This window comes from Colossoma macropomum, unplaced genomic scaffold (assembly GCF_904425465.1).
Source record: "Colossoma macropomum unplaced genomic scaffold, Colossoma_macropomum, whole genome shotgun sequence".
In the NCBI taxonomy this organism is placed as follows: domain Eukaryota; kingdom Metazoa; phylum Chordata; class Actinopteri; order Characiformes; family Serrasalmidae; genus Colossoma; species Colossoma macropomum.
The window spans coordinates 40,351,819-40,369,134 of NW_023494785.1; the positions used below are offsets into that span (position 1 = coordinate 40,351,819).

General features: G+C 39.1%; 1 protein-coding gene across 1 annotated transcript in view; it reads left to right on the forward strand.

Moving 5' to 3' along the window:
• vars1 (valyl-tRNA synthetase 1) overlaps positions 1-16,763 on the forward strand; it is a 33,474-nt gene extending 16,711 nt beyond the window's left edge. The window contains exons 17-31 of the mRNA XM_036594778.1: positions 705-863; positions 2,296-2,386; positions 2,461-2,566; positions 3,626-3,696; positions 3,808-3,933; positions 5,801-5,905; positions 6,055-6,123; positions 6,279-6,357; positions 7,505-7,632; positions 8,304-8,459; positions 10,213-10,431; positions 10,537-10,648; positions 12,932-13,110; positions 13,938-14,087; positions 15,983-16,763. Coding sequence (XP_036450671.1) covers positions 705-863; positions 2,296-2,386; positions 2,461-2,566; positions 3,626-3,696; positions 3,808-3,933; positions 5,801-5,905; positions 6,055-6,123; positions 6,279-6,357; positions 7,505-7,632; positions 8,304-8,459; positions 10,213-10,431; positions 10,537-10,648; positions 12,932-13,110; positions 13,938-14,087; positions 15,983-16,051 — 1,819 coding nt within the window. The 3' untranslated portion in view covers positions 16,052-16,763. The remainder of the gene's footprint in view (positions 1-704; positions 864-2,295; positions 2,387-2,460; positions 2,567-3,625; positions 3,697-3,807; positions 3,934-5,800; positions 5,906-6,054; positions 6,124-6,278; positions 6,358-7,504; positions 7,633-8,303; positions 8,460-10,212; positions 10,432-10,536; positions 10,649-12,931; positions 13,111-13,937; positions 14,088-15,982) is intronic.
• The last annotated feature ends 553 nt before the right edge of the window (positions 16,764-17,316 follow it).

A 17,316-nucleotide genomic window follows, 5' to 3' on the forward strand; every position in this document is an offset into this window, starting at 1 on the left:
GTTGTACAGTTTTAACCTCTTAATCTCCAGGGTATATTTTGGTTTGTCCATCTTAATTTACATGACCAAATCGTAAGGCAAATTTTTCAGTAACTGCATGAAATAAATGTATATTTTTTATTTTATGTATTTATTTATTTTTTGTCCCCTCAAATTAACAGAACGTGTTTTATTATCATACACATATTGCTATATGCTTACAATTTACTGCTATAAGCCAAAAATTGCTTAGATCTTTGTAATTTTTTATAGAAATCATTTTTACAGAGCAGATCACTGAAGAGACGCCATCTGTTTATAGTTTATATCCCAGTTTATATCCCAGATTCTTTCAGTAGACAATTATTTTATTATAAAGGTTTAAAATTACATTACCCACCTATTTGACTGGAAAGAAGACAGTTACAGCTCTTATACGACCCCCACCTTTTGGATGTAGCTTATGAAATATGAAAGTTATGAAGAATATGATGAAGTGCGTTTTGGAACCACCGGTGGTTCCAAGGAGTTTAAAAGGTTAAAACGCACTTATTTGTGCACTAGAAAATGCTTAATTCAACCCCATTATTGCTGAATAGAGTAGCAACGAACAATCAGTTAATAATCAGACACTGGCTTAATCAGGCATTATAAAGTCTCCTCATACGGTAGTGTATAGTGGGGCGTTATGTATATCAGTGTACAGTATATATGTTTGTGTGTAGCCGCTCTAAGGACATCGTGGAGCCGCTGCTGAAGCCGCAGTGGTACGTCGACTGCAGAGACATGGGGAAGCAGGCTGCAGACGCGGTTAGAAATGGCGAACTAAAGATTATCCCTGATCACCACCTCAAAACCTGGTTCAACTGGATGGACAACATCAGGTCAGCTCCCTGCTCATTATCTTCCTCCATCACATGTAGCTGCATGGTTTTGATCAGCCAAGACATGCTTGGTGTCTGAAGTTGAGCTGTGAGGCCAGTGTAGCTAAGAAATGAAAGTGTATGTATACACATACTTAGTTGTTCGCTGTATGGCCAAAAATTTATATTACGGTATAATAAAAGGTTCTGATGGTTTTGGTATACAGATTTTTAAATAAATCCATAAAAAGTTAAGTGTCCTTTCATTTTTTTTAATAAGAGCTATTTTTAGCGGCCAAAGTAAATCTAAAATATTTTTATTGTGCAAAATAGTAAAAACAAAACTGAACAGTTAAACCTTTAGGAATATTGCTTTCTAACACTAGCCCAGTGGGCGTGCAAACACAGTGCTTGCCTGTTGCTGAAATGGTGACTGAGTCAATTTCTGACTTTCTACAGAGGTGAAGTTATTCGATTTTATTCAACAGCTTTTTCTTCGAATTTTCTGTTCCACCTTAAATGAACATTACATTCTGGCACCTGTACAGACGCTTGAATGTAGCTGCTGCAGTGTTTAAGGTGGAAAGAGAAATTCGAATGAGAAGGCAACTTTAGCTTTGTCGAATTTCAGATCTTCGTCGAAAGTCATTTGTCTCAACTTGTGCCTCCGACTGTCAGACACTGCTGGAATTTGGAAAATATTACAGCAATTTACGCTTCTGTGCCAGCTGCTCCATGGCTCGTTCCGCTAACAAGGCTGGGAGATTGTGATGCCGCTGACTGAGTCAGGCAGCTCCTCAGTCAGGCCTCGTCATTCTTGTTGAGGCAAACCAGGCTAACCCCAAAAGACTGGCCGTTCTTTAGATGCAGCAGACTAGACAGCAGGCGGTGATCGAGGGTCTGCTTTGTTTTCATTTTCGTCTGTAACATGACTGAAACATCTCTGACTCAGCCATTCAGCTAAATGGGATAACGTTACCATAGTTTACACTGTAATATTGCTGTATCTGTGCTTGTGGCCCACTGGTATAACAGTTCTGATGAAACTCAGACATTGACTGGTATTTCTGATGAACTGCTATACCGTCCTGCACTATATATACAATACAAATTGTACAGTGTCTGTAAACACATAAGAGTAATCCTGAGAACTTAACAGAGTTGAAGATAAATGTATAATGGTTTAGATACGTGGATTGCTCGATGCTAATTGGTGGGTCATATGATTCCATTTCTTGTTAGCTACATTAGCCTCCAAACAAAACTAAAGAAGCAAAACACCAAACATGGTCTTGACTAATCAACTACATTTTGGAGTAAAGTGAAAATTGTGTGGCTGAGTTAATGTATTTGGTTCTAGCCAAACAGGTGAAATATTTCTCAGTGAGTCAGTTCTGGTGTTTGGTTGGTGGATTTGTGGTAAATAAAATGCATGGTTTTTGTGCGTGTTTAGGGACTGGTGTATCTCCCGTCAGCTGTGGTGGGGTCACAGGATCCCAGCATATTTCATTACAGTGAATGACCCATCAGTCAAACCAGGAGAGGTGAGCTATAGGCCCATATAACATTAATGATACAGCTGCCTTCAGGATACTCTGTAATGATGTTCTGCCTGTAGGATGTGGATGGTCATTACTGGGTCAGTGGGCGGTCAGAGGAAGAAGCTAGAGAGAAAGCAGCGAAGCGCTTCAATGTCACCGCAGACAAAATCTCCCTGCGCCAGGGTAAACCTCACACCTCCACTCCTTCTGTTACAGAGACCTTTTCTGAAGTACAGCGTCTGAAGTGTTAATTATTCTTGCAGAAAGTAATTTCTGGCATAGATAATGTGACTAATATGAAAATATGAAGTTCATCCTCCTTATTACATCTGACAAAAGTATGACAAAGCTGGTTCAGGTAGACAGAGTGCACATTTCTGTTAGGTTATTTGATTGTTATGGACAGACGAAAAAAAATATACAGATACATATATACCGATATAGATTGATAATATAAAGAAAATATAATTATGTAGAGTCGTTCTTAGTTTGTTACTAGATATAAAAGTCTTATTTCGTTAATAGATATAAAATATAAAGATGAGCCTTCTTAGAGTGACAGATGGAAAGATAACCTAAAGGAAAATGTGATTTTTAGTTTGACTTTATTCAAAGTAATTTTGGTCCATTTCTATTGGTTTGCACAATGTAAAGGACAGCTGGTGTTTTTAAGTACTGTAAAGTAAACTTTATGAAGTTTGAATTATGAAGGATTTGATGTAACTGCGATCATGCATGTATATTTATGTATGTCTACAATTTAAATGATTTTCATTCACCTCGAGACAGTTAAAGCTGCACTTTGTAAGATTTTGTTTGTAAAATGGAAAAAAGTAGTATTACAGAGTCAGGAGGAGAAAAAACAGGCTAAAATATGGTGCGCAAGCGCTGCTGCGAGTAGCTATGTATATCCTAAAATGATCATTTGAAAGTCAGAGGCTTCGGGTCATTTCACGGGAGTTCTCCTCTCTATGTCACACATCTTTATATATTAACGTCATACGCGCAGGCTCATAAAATGAAATTCTCTTTCTCGTGCCCACAATCATCAGATTCATCCACATGTGGAAGATGTTCGAAGCACAACCCATGTTACTAAAATGTTCTCTTCTGCACATTGCATGCAATTACACATTTCCACCAGAGAGGTCTCCAAATCCCCAAATCTTACTTAGTGTAGCTTTAACTTCATTAATGTTTGACTAAAATAAACGAGTGTTGTTTTGTGCATGTGTTTGTTAGATGAGGATGTGTTGGATACCTGGTTCTCCTCTGGAATCTTTCCATTTTCCATCTTTGGATGGCCAAATGAAGTAAGCTCATCCTCCACCCATCATGTGAATATTCCTGGATTTAAGACAGTGAATGTGAAATATAATTTTGTAATGTGTGTGTGTGTGTGTGTGTGTGTGTGCGCGTGTTAGTGCGAGGACCTGAATGTATTCTACCCCGGCACTCTGCTGGAGACGGGTCATGATATCCTGTTCTTCTGGGTGGCGCGAATGGTCATGATGGGCCTCAAACTCACAGGAAAACTCCCATTCAAAGAGGTCAGTGTGTGTTTAATAAATAGCAGATATGCCATACCAGAGTGACCTCAGAGCCTCCTTTTTGTAACAGTGTTAAATATGCAAGCTGTCGCTGTCAGTTACGTTAGTGATTGAGTAATGATCACATTGAGTGACAATAAATTAACTAAAGTTCAAAGAGTAGTTTAGTGTTGAATTAAAAAGTTACGTATTTCTTTTATTTAATGATCCACAATTGAAAATTTCAATACGCATTACTTTAAAATGCAGATCATTACATTACAGTCGTACACAAAAGTTTGAGCATCCCAGTCAAATTACATCGTTTGTTGATTATGAAGTGAACATAAGTACACATCTAAACAGAACATGCTTAAAAATGGCATTTTCCTGCAGATCCTGATGCACAGGTTTTATTTTTTTGCTTAGTTTAACATATCAAGAAAAAAAAAAAACATAAAATGTAAAAGTTGTTTATGGAATGTCTCTAGTCAACACTGTATCACTTTCTCATGTCGGTAATGTCTTGATGACTTCACTCACCATGCTCATTACTGACAACGGCGAGATTCTCAGAGAAGAAATCCAGATTAGACGTCACCAATTAACATCATAACATAATGATGTTACGCCCCATAGATCTGTGTAGTTCACACACGGCTGCTTTATGATTTCCCCAAAAGTTCATAGCAGTATTCTTGAATGACAGCCTTGCTGAAACTCCACATCTCATATTGTATGGATTTCAGAATTTAAGCGCACTGATTAATCTGTGAATTATGGAGTAAAACTAACTGCATATTGAAATTCAGTATGCGAAAAAAAGAAGTATAAATTAGTTTTATCAGTTTATTTTGATCAGAGTTCTTTAAAAAAAGACCACTTGATAAAAAAAATAGATGCAACTGGACTTTAAGAGCCCTTATCATACATTTTTCTAGTATTTTTTTCCCTTGAGGTCCACTTATAACATTTGTATGGTTTTATGTACTAAAATGGGCATAATTCCTTTTTACATGAGCATTTTCCAACCTGTCTTTATCCTGTAGAATTAAACAGGTGATTTTTATTAGTTCAGTTCTGATTGGCTGCCCTGTATTGGGCCTCACTCAAAAAGCCCACTTTATAAGAAGCTGAAACACTCCTTATAACTTCAGTGTGAGTGGGTGGGGCAAAACAACTGTAGACTGAATAGGTGAATATATGTAAATGTGTTGGTTCATGACATCACAGAAACAATGGATTCAAAATGGGCTGTTTTTGCAGCTTAGTTTACATACATGGGCTGAATGGACTGGGTAGTTAGTGGTTCTCTAAGGCTATGTTTACACAGCAGGTAAAAGTGGCCCAAATCTGATTTTCTCACCAAATCAGATTTTTTTGTTTGGCTGTTCACATTATCTTTTAAATGTGAATTGTATGCGACATCATTCTGAACAGATCAACTCCTAAACCGACGGATACTGATCAGTTTTCAGTACCACATATGAAAGTGTCTCAAATTGGAAAATGTCAGATTCAATGCGTTTTTTTGCTGTTCACACTGCCACACAGATGATACATCTGTGTCACATACGGAGAGATGAAAAAATCGGATTTGGGCCACTTTTACCTGCTGTGTAAACGAAGCCTTAGAAACTTTAACAACGTTTACGTATGATTTTAAATTAAATAAATTAAATTATGTATGCATTTAAATAGGTGTGTCTGTCCAGCTGAGTTTATTGTAAGAATGAGCAGTAGGAGAATTTAAAATGTGGCTCGTCATCATCCAAATTAGTAAGTTAGTAGGATTTCCGTGTCATTTTTTGATCTGATAATTCAGTTCTCTAAACTAACGTTGACCAAAAGTTATGCGCATTCCGTCAAGTTGTGTCTGTTTTCTCAGGTGTATCTGCACGCTGTGGTGAGGGATGCCCATGGCAGGAAGATGAGTAAGTCTCTGGGTAACGTCATCGACCCACTGGACGTCATTACGGGAATCTCTCTGGAGGTCAGAACGTCAGCTTTTTAACTGAACTACTTCAAAGCAGTCCCATTTCACACTGAGTGTAAATTTTTGACTTGCATGAATGCAAAATAGAAAAGTTCAGGTTTGTAGGATGTAGAGCCGGTACTCACGAAGTGTGTCTGTGTTTGTAGGGACTCCATGCTCAGCTGAAGGACAGCAATCTGGACCCAGTGGAGATTGAGAAGGCCAAACAGGGACAGGTATGACTCTGTTACTTTCTCTTCTAAGCTGTATGCCGTTTAGTTACGGAGGTGCAGTAAAGACTTGTGTGAGCTGGTTTACCTGGTTACTGTAATTGTTAGTAATTATTGATGAGGTGTGTGATTTTAAAGTTGTTGTCTTTGTGCTGTTGTAGAAATCTGACTACCCCAGTGGGATTCCAGAGTGTGGAACTGATGCCCTCAGGTTTGCCCTGTGTGCCTACACTAGCCAAGGTAACGACAAACAGCCAGCTGTTAAACCCCGACCTGACCTTTTAATCAAACCCCTGTTCGGCGAGATACTGACACCCTTAAAGTGGGCAAAACTGTACATGTGTATGCAAGAGCTCTGCTATTTTCATGTTTGCTTCCATTATTCAGATGTATTATCCTGCACATAGTGCTGCTTTAAAGCTTATAGAAAGACGCTTAGGGCTAAAAGAGGGGCTCCTTACTAGTAGTCTCTTTTTTTTTTTTTACTCGTTAGATTGAAATAATGACGTATTTTCTCTCTATTTTTTTTTATTTAGTAGCTAAAAATAATGAACTAATAACTAAAGAACAAGTTAATATTCATTATTTCAACTTGAAACGTCATGTGGTCGCCACGTTAAAAAGACGAGCTTTTCTCTGGCATTAAACAGTTCATAGTCAGTATTTATTCTCAGTTTTAGTTAATCAGAATAAGTACTTCTTTTATAATAATCTCCTCTCATTATTCTGCGTTTTGAGAGGGAAACTCCTACAAATGCGTATGCAGTGAGGCAAAAGCGGCAAAAGACAAAAGCTGTTTCTCTCTCTGGAGCTTCAAGTTCAGTTCGTCTCTTCCTGAATGTTCCTGTCTGCCAGGTCCCTCTTACTCTACTGGGAAAGAAGCTTATATTAGTAGAGAAAGAGACAGTTACCCACAGGTGTAAGCATTTGCCAATCAGTCCGCGTCCTCACTCTGACCAAGCCTCTCCTCCACAGGCAGCGCTTGACCACGCCCTCGCTGCCACACACACTTTTCAGCTAATTGACAGATGTTTTTTTATACCAGAACAAGGGTTACAATGCACAACGCGTTAGTAAATCTGCCCCTTAATTTCTACATGTAAGACAATCAAAGCAATAAAGATAAGCCTTACTTGATCATTACACATCTGTTTGAATTTGACCACAAGTCGCTGATTTCTGGCAAAAAAAAAACATCCTGCAGTCCATGTTACAAAATCAAACGCGTCACTGTTATTTAATTGCTCTTCTGCCATTATTAGTATCACCTTGTTCTGCTAGAACGATGTGAGCAACTGTAAAGAGTCCAATGTTAAAACAGGCAGATTGCTCAGAAAAGCATGCAGTGATGTTACACGTCTGTCTCTGTGTCTCCCTCTCTGCACAGGAAGGGACATTAATCTGGACGTAAACAGGATCCTGGGCTACAGGCATTTCTGCAATAAGCTGTGGAATGCTGTGAAGTTTGCCATGAGGACTCTGGGCGAGAGCTTTGTGCCCTGGGAGAAAGCCCAGGTGAGACTGCTGGGAAAAGATTAAGATAGAAGAAAGATTTCATCCTTTCAGGCTTTACAGAGAAGCTGGGTTTGAGCGGCTTTTACCTTTAGTAGTTTGATGTTGAATGCTGCATTGTAGAGACTCAGATTTCCTTACAGCGGTGATGATAGGAACCAGGGGTCACAATGTCTGCAACACAGATGTAGCCATTTTATTTACTATCCAAAATGACCGGGGAACCTACACGTCTTACAAGCTTTATATGTAATGCTAAAAGTGGTAGAATAGTGGCGAATCTAGATTACTAAATACATTTTCTTCTGAGAATATTCTGTCTTACAACACCCTGCATGTACTTTCTCCACCATCAGTGTGTCGGACTCTACTCTCAAAACTATAGTAAAACAATATCTCAGGTATCAGGCGAGGATTCCCACCTATTTTGTGATAACTTCCTGTGAGGGAGCTTTTACAGGCATTTAATGCTTTATTTGTCTGGTTCCTATCATCACCACTGTGAACAACTCTGACTCTGCAAGTCTCCGTCTTGCATCTTTTTAAACCATTTAGTTGTGAAGAAGTTTTTTTAAAATGGTGGAGTTCCCCTTCAACAGTGGGCAGAAGTGTTACACTAATGCATTAATGCCAAAATCCTTTTCTGTCTCTGTTTGATCCCCTGTCTGACTCAGCTGTGTGGCAGTGAGAGTGTGGCTGATAGGTGGATTTTGTCGCGGCTGTGTGCTGCTGTCGCTCTGTGTGGGAACGGATTCCAAGCCTACGATTTCCCAGCAATCACTACTGCCATCTACAACTTCTGGCTCTACGAGCTGTGTGATGTCTATCTGGTAAGGGGCAGAGTCATTCTGTATCTCTCTCTCTCTATCTCTCTTTCTCTTTCTCTTTCTCTTTCTCAGAGCTTTACTCAGACCTGAAATTTTGGTCCAAGAGCCAAACACAGTATACAGCACCAAGTTTAGAGTTGGAACCCAACCCAAACCCTGCAAAAGATTTCACCCGAACCCGACCCGCACCACATCAAGTTTTGAGTCCGAAATTGATCCGAGCCTAAGATAATACTTTTATTTGTGCGGTTTGTACCACAACTAGGGCTGAAAGATTAATCGTTTTTATATTGAAATCACAATTCAAAAGAGTGCAATTTTCAAATCGCAAGAGCTGCAGTTTTAATTATGGCCATTTTTTATTAACAATGTTGTCTTAATTGGGGAACATTAACCTAATATCAGAGCTAGTAAACTGCCTGTGGATGAGTTAGACCAATTGGAAGCAACCAAACACCTATATGCTGTGACATCACAACCACACGTAACTGGCACTGAACACATTCAGTGTTCAAGTCTTAAGCCAAAAAAGTGGATGTTCTGGTATCCTTGGCCAAAGTAACAGGCCTGGACTTCAATTTACAGAAAATCATCACAATTTAAATCGTAGTCGCAATATCGATCAGAAAAATCGCGATTAGATGTTTTTCCCAATTCATTCAGTCCCAACCCAAGCATCTCAAATAAAGCCAGATGTTTCTAATGCTAGTGCCGCTGTGTAGCGACAGTAACAGCCTTTATTATATCATTGATAAATATAATGTTTCTGTCACGCAAAAACTGTGTATCTCCATTTTTGTCATATTATTGCTTTATTTGAAAATTCCAGTAATTCTTTGCATTGAGTTAAAACGTCACGAAGGACAGACCAACAGAAATAGTCTGAGATGACTTGGAAAAATCTTGTGACATGAACTTTCATTACAAGTTAATAATGTTTTTCCTTCTCATTTTTGAGATATAAGGTTTTGTTCCATCATCAACATTGTGTCTAAAATAATATAATAAAATAAGCCACAGTCCAAAATTAAGTTTCAGTTTTGTTTTAACAAACTTATTTATAAAGCAACATCTCAAATGTTTTAGTCTGGATAAACCTTCTTTACTGTGCTGTTCTCACAAGATGTTAGCCGTGTTAGTTTTAATGTAATGAAAGCAGAGAGGGTTAATGAAGTAAAGTGATCTAAAATAGGGGAGAATGTGGAGGAAAATGGTTAAAAGTGGGAAGGGGTTTTGAAATTTTAACCCGACCCGAGCTCGACATACTTTTGAGAAAGGGCGTCCAAACCCACCTAAACCTGACGAGTCTACTCTTCTTCTTTATTTCCTTTTTTTTCTGCCCAGCTCATCCGTTCTTTGTTCTGTTATTTCTCTACATCAATGGTCTGGAATCTGGTCAACAATTCATGTATTTTAAATACAAAATAAGTTTTAGGAGCCAAAACTTGGACTGGATAAAGTGACATACCCCTTTATGTATAATGTCCCTCATAGGCTGAAGTTTTAGCATTAGCTGGAATGCGTTTGCTAAGGTAACTGTTTTCTGTGTGTTGATGAAAGCACTATGTTCAACAATTATGTCTGAAAACCCCTGGAAAATACTGGTGTTGAACTTCTGTAAACAATGTAAACGTGATGTGGGCTCGAAGCAGTAGGTTATAGGTCATCATATATATACAGCTGTTCTGTGTTTTGTTTGGAATGTATTGTTTCATTTGCTATGAAATAAAGTGGGTTTTTTTTTGTGTGTGTGTAGGAAAGTGTGAAGCCAGTGTTCAGCAGGACGGACGCAGAGGCTCAGAAACAGGCCGAGGTTTGCAGACAGACCCTCTACACCTGTCTGGAGGTGGGGCTCCGTCTCCTCTCCCCCCTCATGCCATTTGTTACCGAGGAGCTCTTCCAGCGGTTGCCGCGGAGACGGCCCCAGGACAGCCCGCCTAGCATCTGCGTGACCTCCTACCCAGAGAGCTCAGAGGTAAGTAATGAGGTCTAAACATGGAGTCATTCAGACTGAGGACTTTTCGTTTGAGGTCACTTTGTTTCCGTGGCTAAATCTGCTGTTGGGTTTGTGTGGCTGCAGTTTTGCTGGCACAGTGAGGAGATCGACCGCGAGATGGAGTTTGTGATGACCGTGGTCCGAACCATTCGATCCCTCAGGGCCGACTACAACCTCACCAAGACCCGCGCTGACTGTAAGAAAACGCAATCACACAACTACCATCAGGGCCGTGAACGTTTGGGGGGGCCCTTAGCGACGTCCTACCTTGGGACCCCACATCCCAGAGAATAATGGGCCTCATTTACCAATATCATCCTAAGTTTTTCTTAGGGGGGCTCCCGAGTGGCGCAACCGTCTAAGTGTTGGCCCTATCGGCAGGAGATTGCGAGTTCGATCCCTGATGATGTTGCAGCCATCTGTGGCCGAGAGTCCAAGAGAGCACAGTTCGCTGGGTGGGTAGGATGGCGCCCCCCTCTCCCCGCCATCACGCAGCGCCTGTTTGCTGACGTAACAGATCTGGCAGTTGGCTGCTTGAAAATATGCGGTGGCGCTTCACAGGTCTTGGAGGAAGCCTGTGCTGCCTTCGCCCTCCTAGCGCTGGTAGTATCGTGTGACTGGGGGAGTCCTAACTAGCGGGAGGAATTGGAGACGACTAAATGGTTAGAAAATTAGGAAAATCCAAAAAACAAAATAGTGTTCATTAGAAAAAGTCTGTCAGATTCACGACGTGTTCTTAAAACGCAGAATTGTTCTCACCTTCATGCTTTTGAGCGTGTGTAAGAATAAATCCCAAATAAGAAAACATTGATGAGTATCAGAATCTTTATTAAAACTGCCCAAGTGGCTCTTAAGAATAGTTGGCGAATGATGCTCAATATTCTTTTTTTATGCTGGAATAGAACAGAATAAGGATTAATACTCACTTAATTTTGATCAAGCAATTTTTTTTATTTTTTTTTGTACTTTTTTGACAAATGATATTACAAAATCCATTAAGTTATATTACATAAAAATATCCTGTCCTGTACATTAAGAATGGAAAATATATACAAAAAATATTTGAAGACATGATTGACAGGTAATGATTAATATTTAAAAAGCATCACCTGTTTAGGAAATGGAATTGCTTAAAACAACTTGCCTAGAAGCATTAAATAATACGTACCTGTAACGTTATACTCTTTATTAATATTAATGACCAAAGATTTTTGAAACTGTAGATTGTTTGGGGCAAACAAATGATTGTTTTTCTCAGATTTGATAAGACACAGTGCACATTGAAAAGAAATGGTACAGTGAGATTGTCACACACTGCACAGCACTGCATCCTGGACTTGGACTTGGACTTCAAACTCAAACACAGTATCCTGATAATAGGGCAAAACTTTAGACAGCTACACCACTCAGGCGCCTCTGTTAAACCTCATATTAATGATATATGCAGTTGGCCATCTTTCCTTAAGTCAGTGGTTCTCACACCACTCCTCAGGGACCCCTAAATGGCCTACATTTTTGCTCTGTCTCTGTGTTGGAGCAAGAAATTTGCACCATCTGGATTTGAGAAGCACTGCCTCAAATAATGACGATGCTAAAAATATGCTCAAGCAATTTACTGTTATAACAGTACAATATTGTCAATGAGTGTGTTTACATGCACTCAGTTATCAGATCATCGTCTGATTTCTGCAGTAATCTGATTATTCAAAAACAGCACACTCTAATTCCTTGGATCTGAGTAAGGTCTAGAAATCTGATTAAGAGAGCTGGATTTTAGCTCAGTAATCAGATTTCTCAGTGCATGTGAACTCTTACTCTGATTTCTTTCGGAGTTCTCAGTCTGAGCATGTGTGAAAACAGACTGCAGTACCAGAAACAAGTGAGCAGCGTCACCACGAGACGCAGCAAATCACTTTTGAAAACGAATACATGCTTGAAAAAATTAAGGGTTTAAATATTTTTCATCTTCTAGATGATGTATGTTTATATTTTCATTTAAAGTGGCGTGACATTTAAAGAGCTTTACATTCATTTTACATCATGTCTTCTTCTGCAGGTTTATTGGCTGGTTGCAAAGCAGAAATCTGATTTACTGTCTGACTCATGACCCAGAGTTTCCCATTATCTGATTACTCAAGTGCATATAAACACAGATCGGATTACTGACAATCTTTACTGCAGTTATCAGATTATTAAGTGCATGTAAAGGCACTCAGTGATGTTGATAGTCCACATTTAATGTAGTTTTCCTGGGACTTTAAAGTCAGTGTATTTAATGACTTCAGCCTTTTTGGAGCTGGATTAGTTTTACCTGAGGAGGTGCTGTACTTTGAGTGATTACTGCCATAGCAGTGCTAAAAGTGTAACTACAAACTATTCGATGGTAAAGCAAGTCGTGCAAGTCTTTGGAGCGCAGCGTTCAGATTTAATCAGCTGTCGCTCTTCTTCTTCTCTTTCTTCCTTCTTTTCTTTCTCTCAGGTTATCTGCAGTGTATAGACTCTGCTACAGTGTCTCTGGTGGAGAAATACAGTCTGCAGATCCAAACTCTCTCCTACTCTCAGGCCATCCACCCCGTTACCGGGGGCGACAGTACTATCCCAGTGGGCTGTGCAGTGGCTATAGCCTCTGATAAATGCAGCGTCCATCTCATGCTGAAGGTAGGACTGTTCATCATCCGCAATGTGACAAAGAACCTTGAAAGCCATTGTATCCTGTGGTACTAGCAGTCATGACATTACAGCATCAAAGTCAGTTAATGAAACGGATAGTTCCAGTTCTGAATTCTGATTGGCTAAGCCACACCGTAAAATGCTACATATACACACATGAATTGCACACATTCGGTAGATTTTGTATTAATGTGCCAAGTATACATGGAAAAATCTTGTATTATTAAAAAAAAATGTGTATTATCATTTAAATTATTATTAATAATGTTTTTAACCTTTTATGTCAAATTATGTGATTATAATATGATTATTTTCTATAAATGAATGACTAGACCAGCACTTGATTAATGGGACATGATTAAAAATTGCACATCTTGCTGTTTAAAAATTGCACTAATTTAAAATGCAATATCTGGTTTAATGTACCGAAAACAGACATAATTCATTTTTACATTATTTTCCAACTTCTCTTTAACACTTATAATTAAAGAAGCTGTTTTTTTATTGTCCCTTGAGCTCTGTTCTGATAGGCTGCCCTGTCAGATAGTCAGACATAGTCAGATATATGTAAACAGTGTGCACTTACCACATTAAATGGAGGAAAATTCAGTTTTCCGTGATATGGGCCGTACAAAGCCTGGTCTCTCAAGTGCCTGCAATGGTTTTCATAGCGCGACGGAAAAGTGTGAAAATGAACAATCTCCGTTTTCTCCTCAGGTATCAAATGAGACACCAGTGTTAGACCTCACGTGTCCCATGTGTGCTTATCGGTGTTTATTCTGAGCTGTTCTGTGTTGTTTTATTCTCTGCACCAGGGCTTGATTGATTTAGATAAGGAAGTGGGCAAACTGACGACGAAGCAGGGCGAGCTGGAGAAACAGATGGAGAAACTGGAGGAGAAGATGAAGAAGAGTGATTACAGAGAGAAAGTTCCAGCAAAGGTGCAGGAACTGGATGCTGAGAAGGTGAGGAGAGAGGAAACATTATCTGTCTACACTCATCTAGTTATAGCAGTAGCATGATACCAACTGTATAGGTGATAAAATATGGCAGGCATAAATTTTAGTGTGCATGGATTATAACTGTACAGTACAAAACACTAGTAGTGTTGTTATACAGATATTAAGGATGGGAATTCGGGCCAATTCTTTCGGTCGTTATTAGTCAATGATTAATTGTTGACCGACAACAAAATCACAGACTCATGAAAACATTGAACACAGCACTGTTTTATAGGCTAACGTATAATGTTACCACGTATTAATAGCCCAAGTTAACAAACATGTATGGCCTGACCAAGGCTAGCTTGGAGTTCATACGCATAGTTTAAGTAATAGTGAAGTTGGTAGCTCAGTTTTTAAGCTTTTTTATCTTGGGACTGACCGCATAGACTAACCGTTAGCTGATAAACACATTTATAGGCTCTAGCCTAAGCCAGTGGTCACCCTCCTCCTGGAGATCGACCTCCCTGCAGGTTTCACTTCCAGCCCAGATCTACCACACCTCATTCAGCTAGTGAAGGACTTCTGAAGGCGATAATTAGATGGATCAGGTGGGATCAATTAGGGTTGGGGCTGAAGTCTGCAGGAAGGTAGATGTCCAGGAGCAGGGTTAGTGACCATTGGCTTAAAGCTGCACTTAACAGAAGCAGCATGATGTTATAAAAAACTTTGCAGACGTAACACACTAAAGCAGGGGTCGGCAACCTGAATGTTAAGAAGAGCCATTTTGTCCTTTCAACAAAAATCAAACCGCCTTGGGAGCCATTTTATGTCCATTTAACCATTTTGGCTGTAAATGTTTCAGTATGTGCTGATGTGCTAGTATAGACTAAAAATATAATATAAACAAAACTCTGCTTTAAGCTTTGGCTCAGCTATAGTCACTTTTCTTACATCTCCACAGTTTCTTGTAAACGTTGGACTTTTTACGAGGCTGAAGTCGCTTCTCATTCGCCAGCTTCTTGTCCAAATTTTGCTGTTCCACCTTAAATGGTGCCTGAGGCTCCAGAATGTAACTGCTGCACCATTTAAGGTGGAACAGGAAAACTTAAAACATGAAGCTGGCAAATAAGAAACTGACTTCAGCTTTGCGACTTTTTAGTGTTTGACAGTTTCTCGTTGCAGATTAAACGTATCAGGAAACCAGCTGGAGTGATTATAAACACAGTTAAGTCCATTCGTCTCCAAATAATCAGTGTTTGTCCTAAATCTTTCTCTCTGCCGTTTTGTTAGCGACTAACTAGGTGAGGTGTTGTCTGCGTTGCTATGGTGACCAGCAGTCTGTGCGCCAATCTTCTGGGTTAAAGCGTGAATTAGTAGATGTATATTAACTCCATCGTTTCAGACCATTTATTGTTAAACTGTGTTGAACGATCAGCAGAGCTTTATTTTACTGTAAAGGAGGATTATTTTATTTTTACCTACAAATCTAATTCAGCTGTGGAGCCGCAACGAAAAACCAGAAAAGCATATGTCCTCTTTTCATAGGATCATGGGAAATTAACTTTTTAACCAAAAACATCGGTCAAACATCGGTTGGTTAATCATTAAAATCCCTAAGAGATACATACTGCAATACACTTTGCAGTATATTCCAATTTAAACTTTATCATGAGGGAAGATTGTTGACCAACTTCACTTTTTATGGACTGCCTGGTAACTTTCAAACCTTGGTTAGAAGGCCTGTTTGCATATTACAGCCTTCTACGGTATCAGTGCTGCAAAGGCCAGTAACAGTTAACAAACAGTATAATATGTATGCCCAATATGTATATTAGCCATGAGGATACTGCATTACCACTGATGTTCTGTGGAGTGTTGATGTATTTTATTCTCTCTCTCTCTCTCTCTCTGTGCAGTTGAGGCAGAGTCAGACGGAGCTGCAGAAGGTGAAGGAAGCCATAGAGAACTTCAGAAGAATGATGTAACAGATCCTCCCCTCACTCGCCTCGTCCTTTGTTAGATTTTTACACACTGATGGTTTAGCGCCCTGAATGTTTGAACGATGTGCATCCTTGCTGCTTAAACTATCTTTATGGGGAACATTAATTAAATACTAAAATTAGCTTGTATCCTGTTCAGCTGTCCTTCTTGGGTTTGGGGGGGAGGGATGCAGCAGTTGGTCATTTCTAAGCCGATAGTGATGATTGACGGTTGTTGTCTTGTTGAGGCCGATACCAAAAACTGATATTTTTGTCATATTTTAAAACAGGTTCACACTGTATGGCATGTGGTGAGAGTAAAATGTCTAAAGATGGTAGTTTCTAATATTAGCCGTCTCATTCTTATGAACGATAAGTTTTTAAACGAATCAAGTCTTTATTTGTTGAAGCTAATTGTTCAGTATGGGACTATAATCATTTTCTTGTTTTTCATTAAGCGATAAATCAGCTGCTGATATATTGAGCCCTGCTTTAGGGAGTTTGAAGAATATTGCTCAACCTCTTTTAGCTCTGGGGTGTAGGGACAGAAATGCACTGACCAGTTCGACTGTAATGAATACAGTACTGGTCAAACCGGCACATCTTTGCCTTCACGCTGATCTGAGACCACCTTTGCAGTTTTTGCATTTTCTCTTATGCTGAATAACCATAACAACTGTTGATTAGGTAGCCTAATAAATAAATCATGTAATCAAAATCACTGTCACAATTACTCTGTTTTAAAATGATTAAAATTGACCTTCACAATTAATCAACAATTAGTTTGCAATTTGCATGATGATAATGCATGTTTTAAAATCTACTGCTCTCAACCTCGGTTAAGAAACCGATCCTGATCAACTCTCCCATTTATATTTATTTATTTATTCATTCATGTAATTGTTTTTTTTTAAAGGCTTCCTAGTTGATCTTTTTCCATTTAGGAATCTTTGAAAGGCTACACATGGTTTGTCATTTATCAAGTCCAGTGTCATTGTTTATAACACTCTACTCATCAAAATAATCCTTAGATTGCTTAATTACTAATATAATCAATGTGGTGTTCCTCAAGGCTCAATCTCTGGTCCATTTTTCCTTTCGTATGCATGTTATCATCCTCGAATTCTAGACCCCACAAATCATTCAGTTTCCAGGTGTAATGATAAGCCAACCTACTAACCATCTCCATATCTGAGGATTTTTCCAAAGGAGAAAAAAAGATTGAAGACCACTTGAAGCTACAAAGCACTGAAGTGCTGTTTGATCATTTT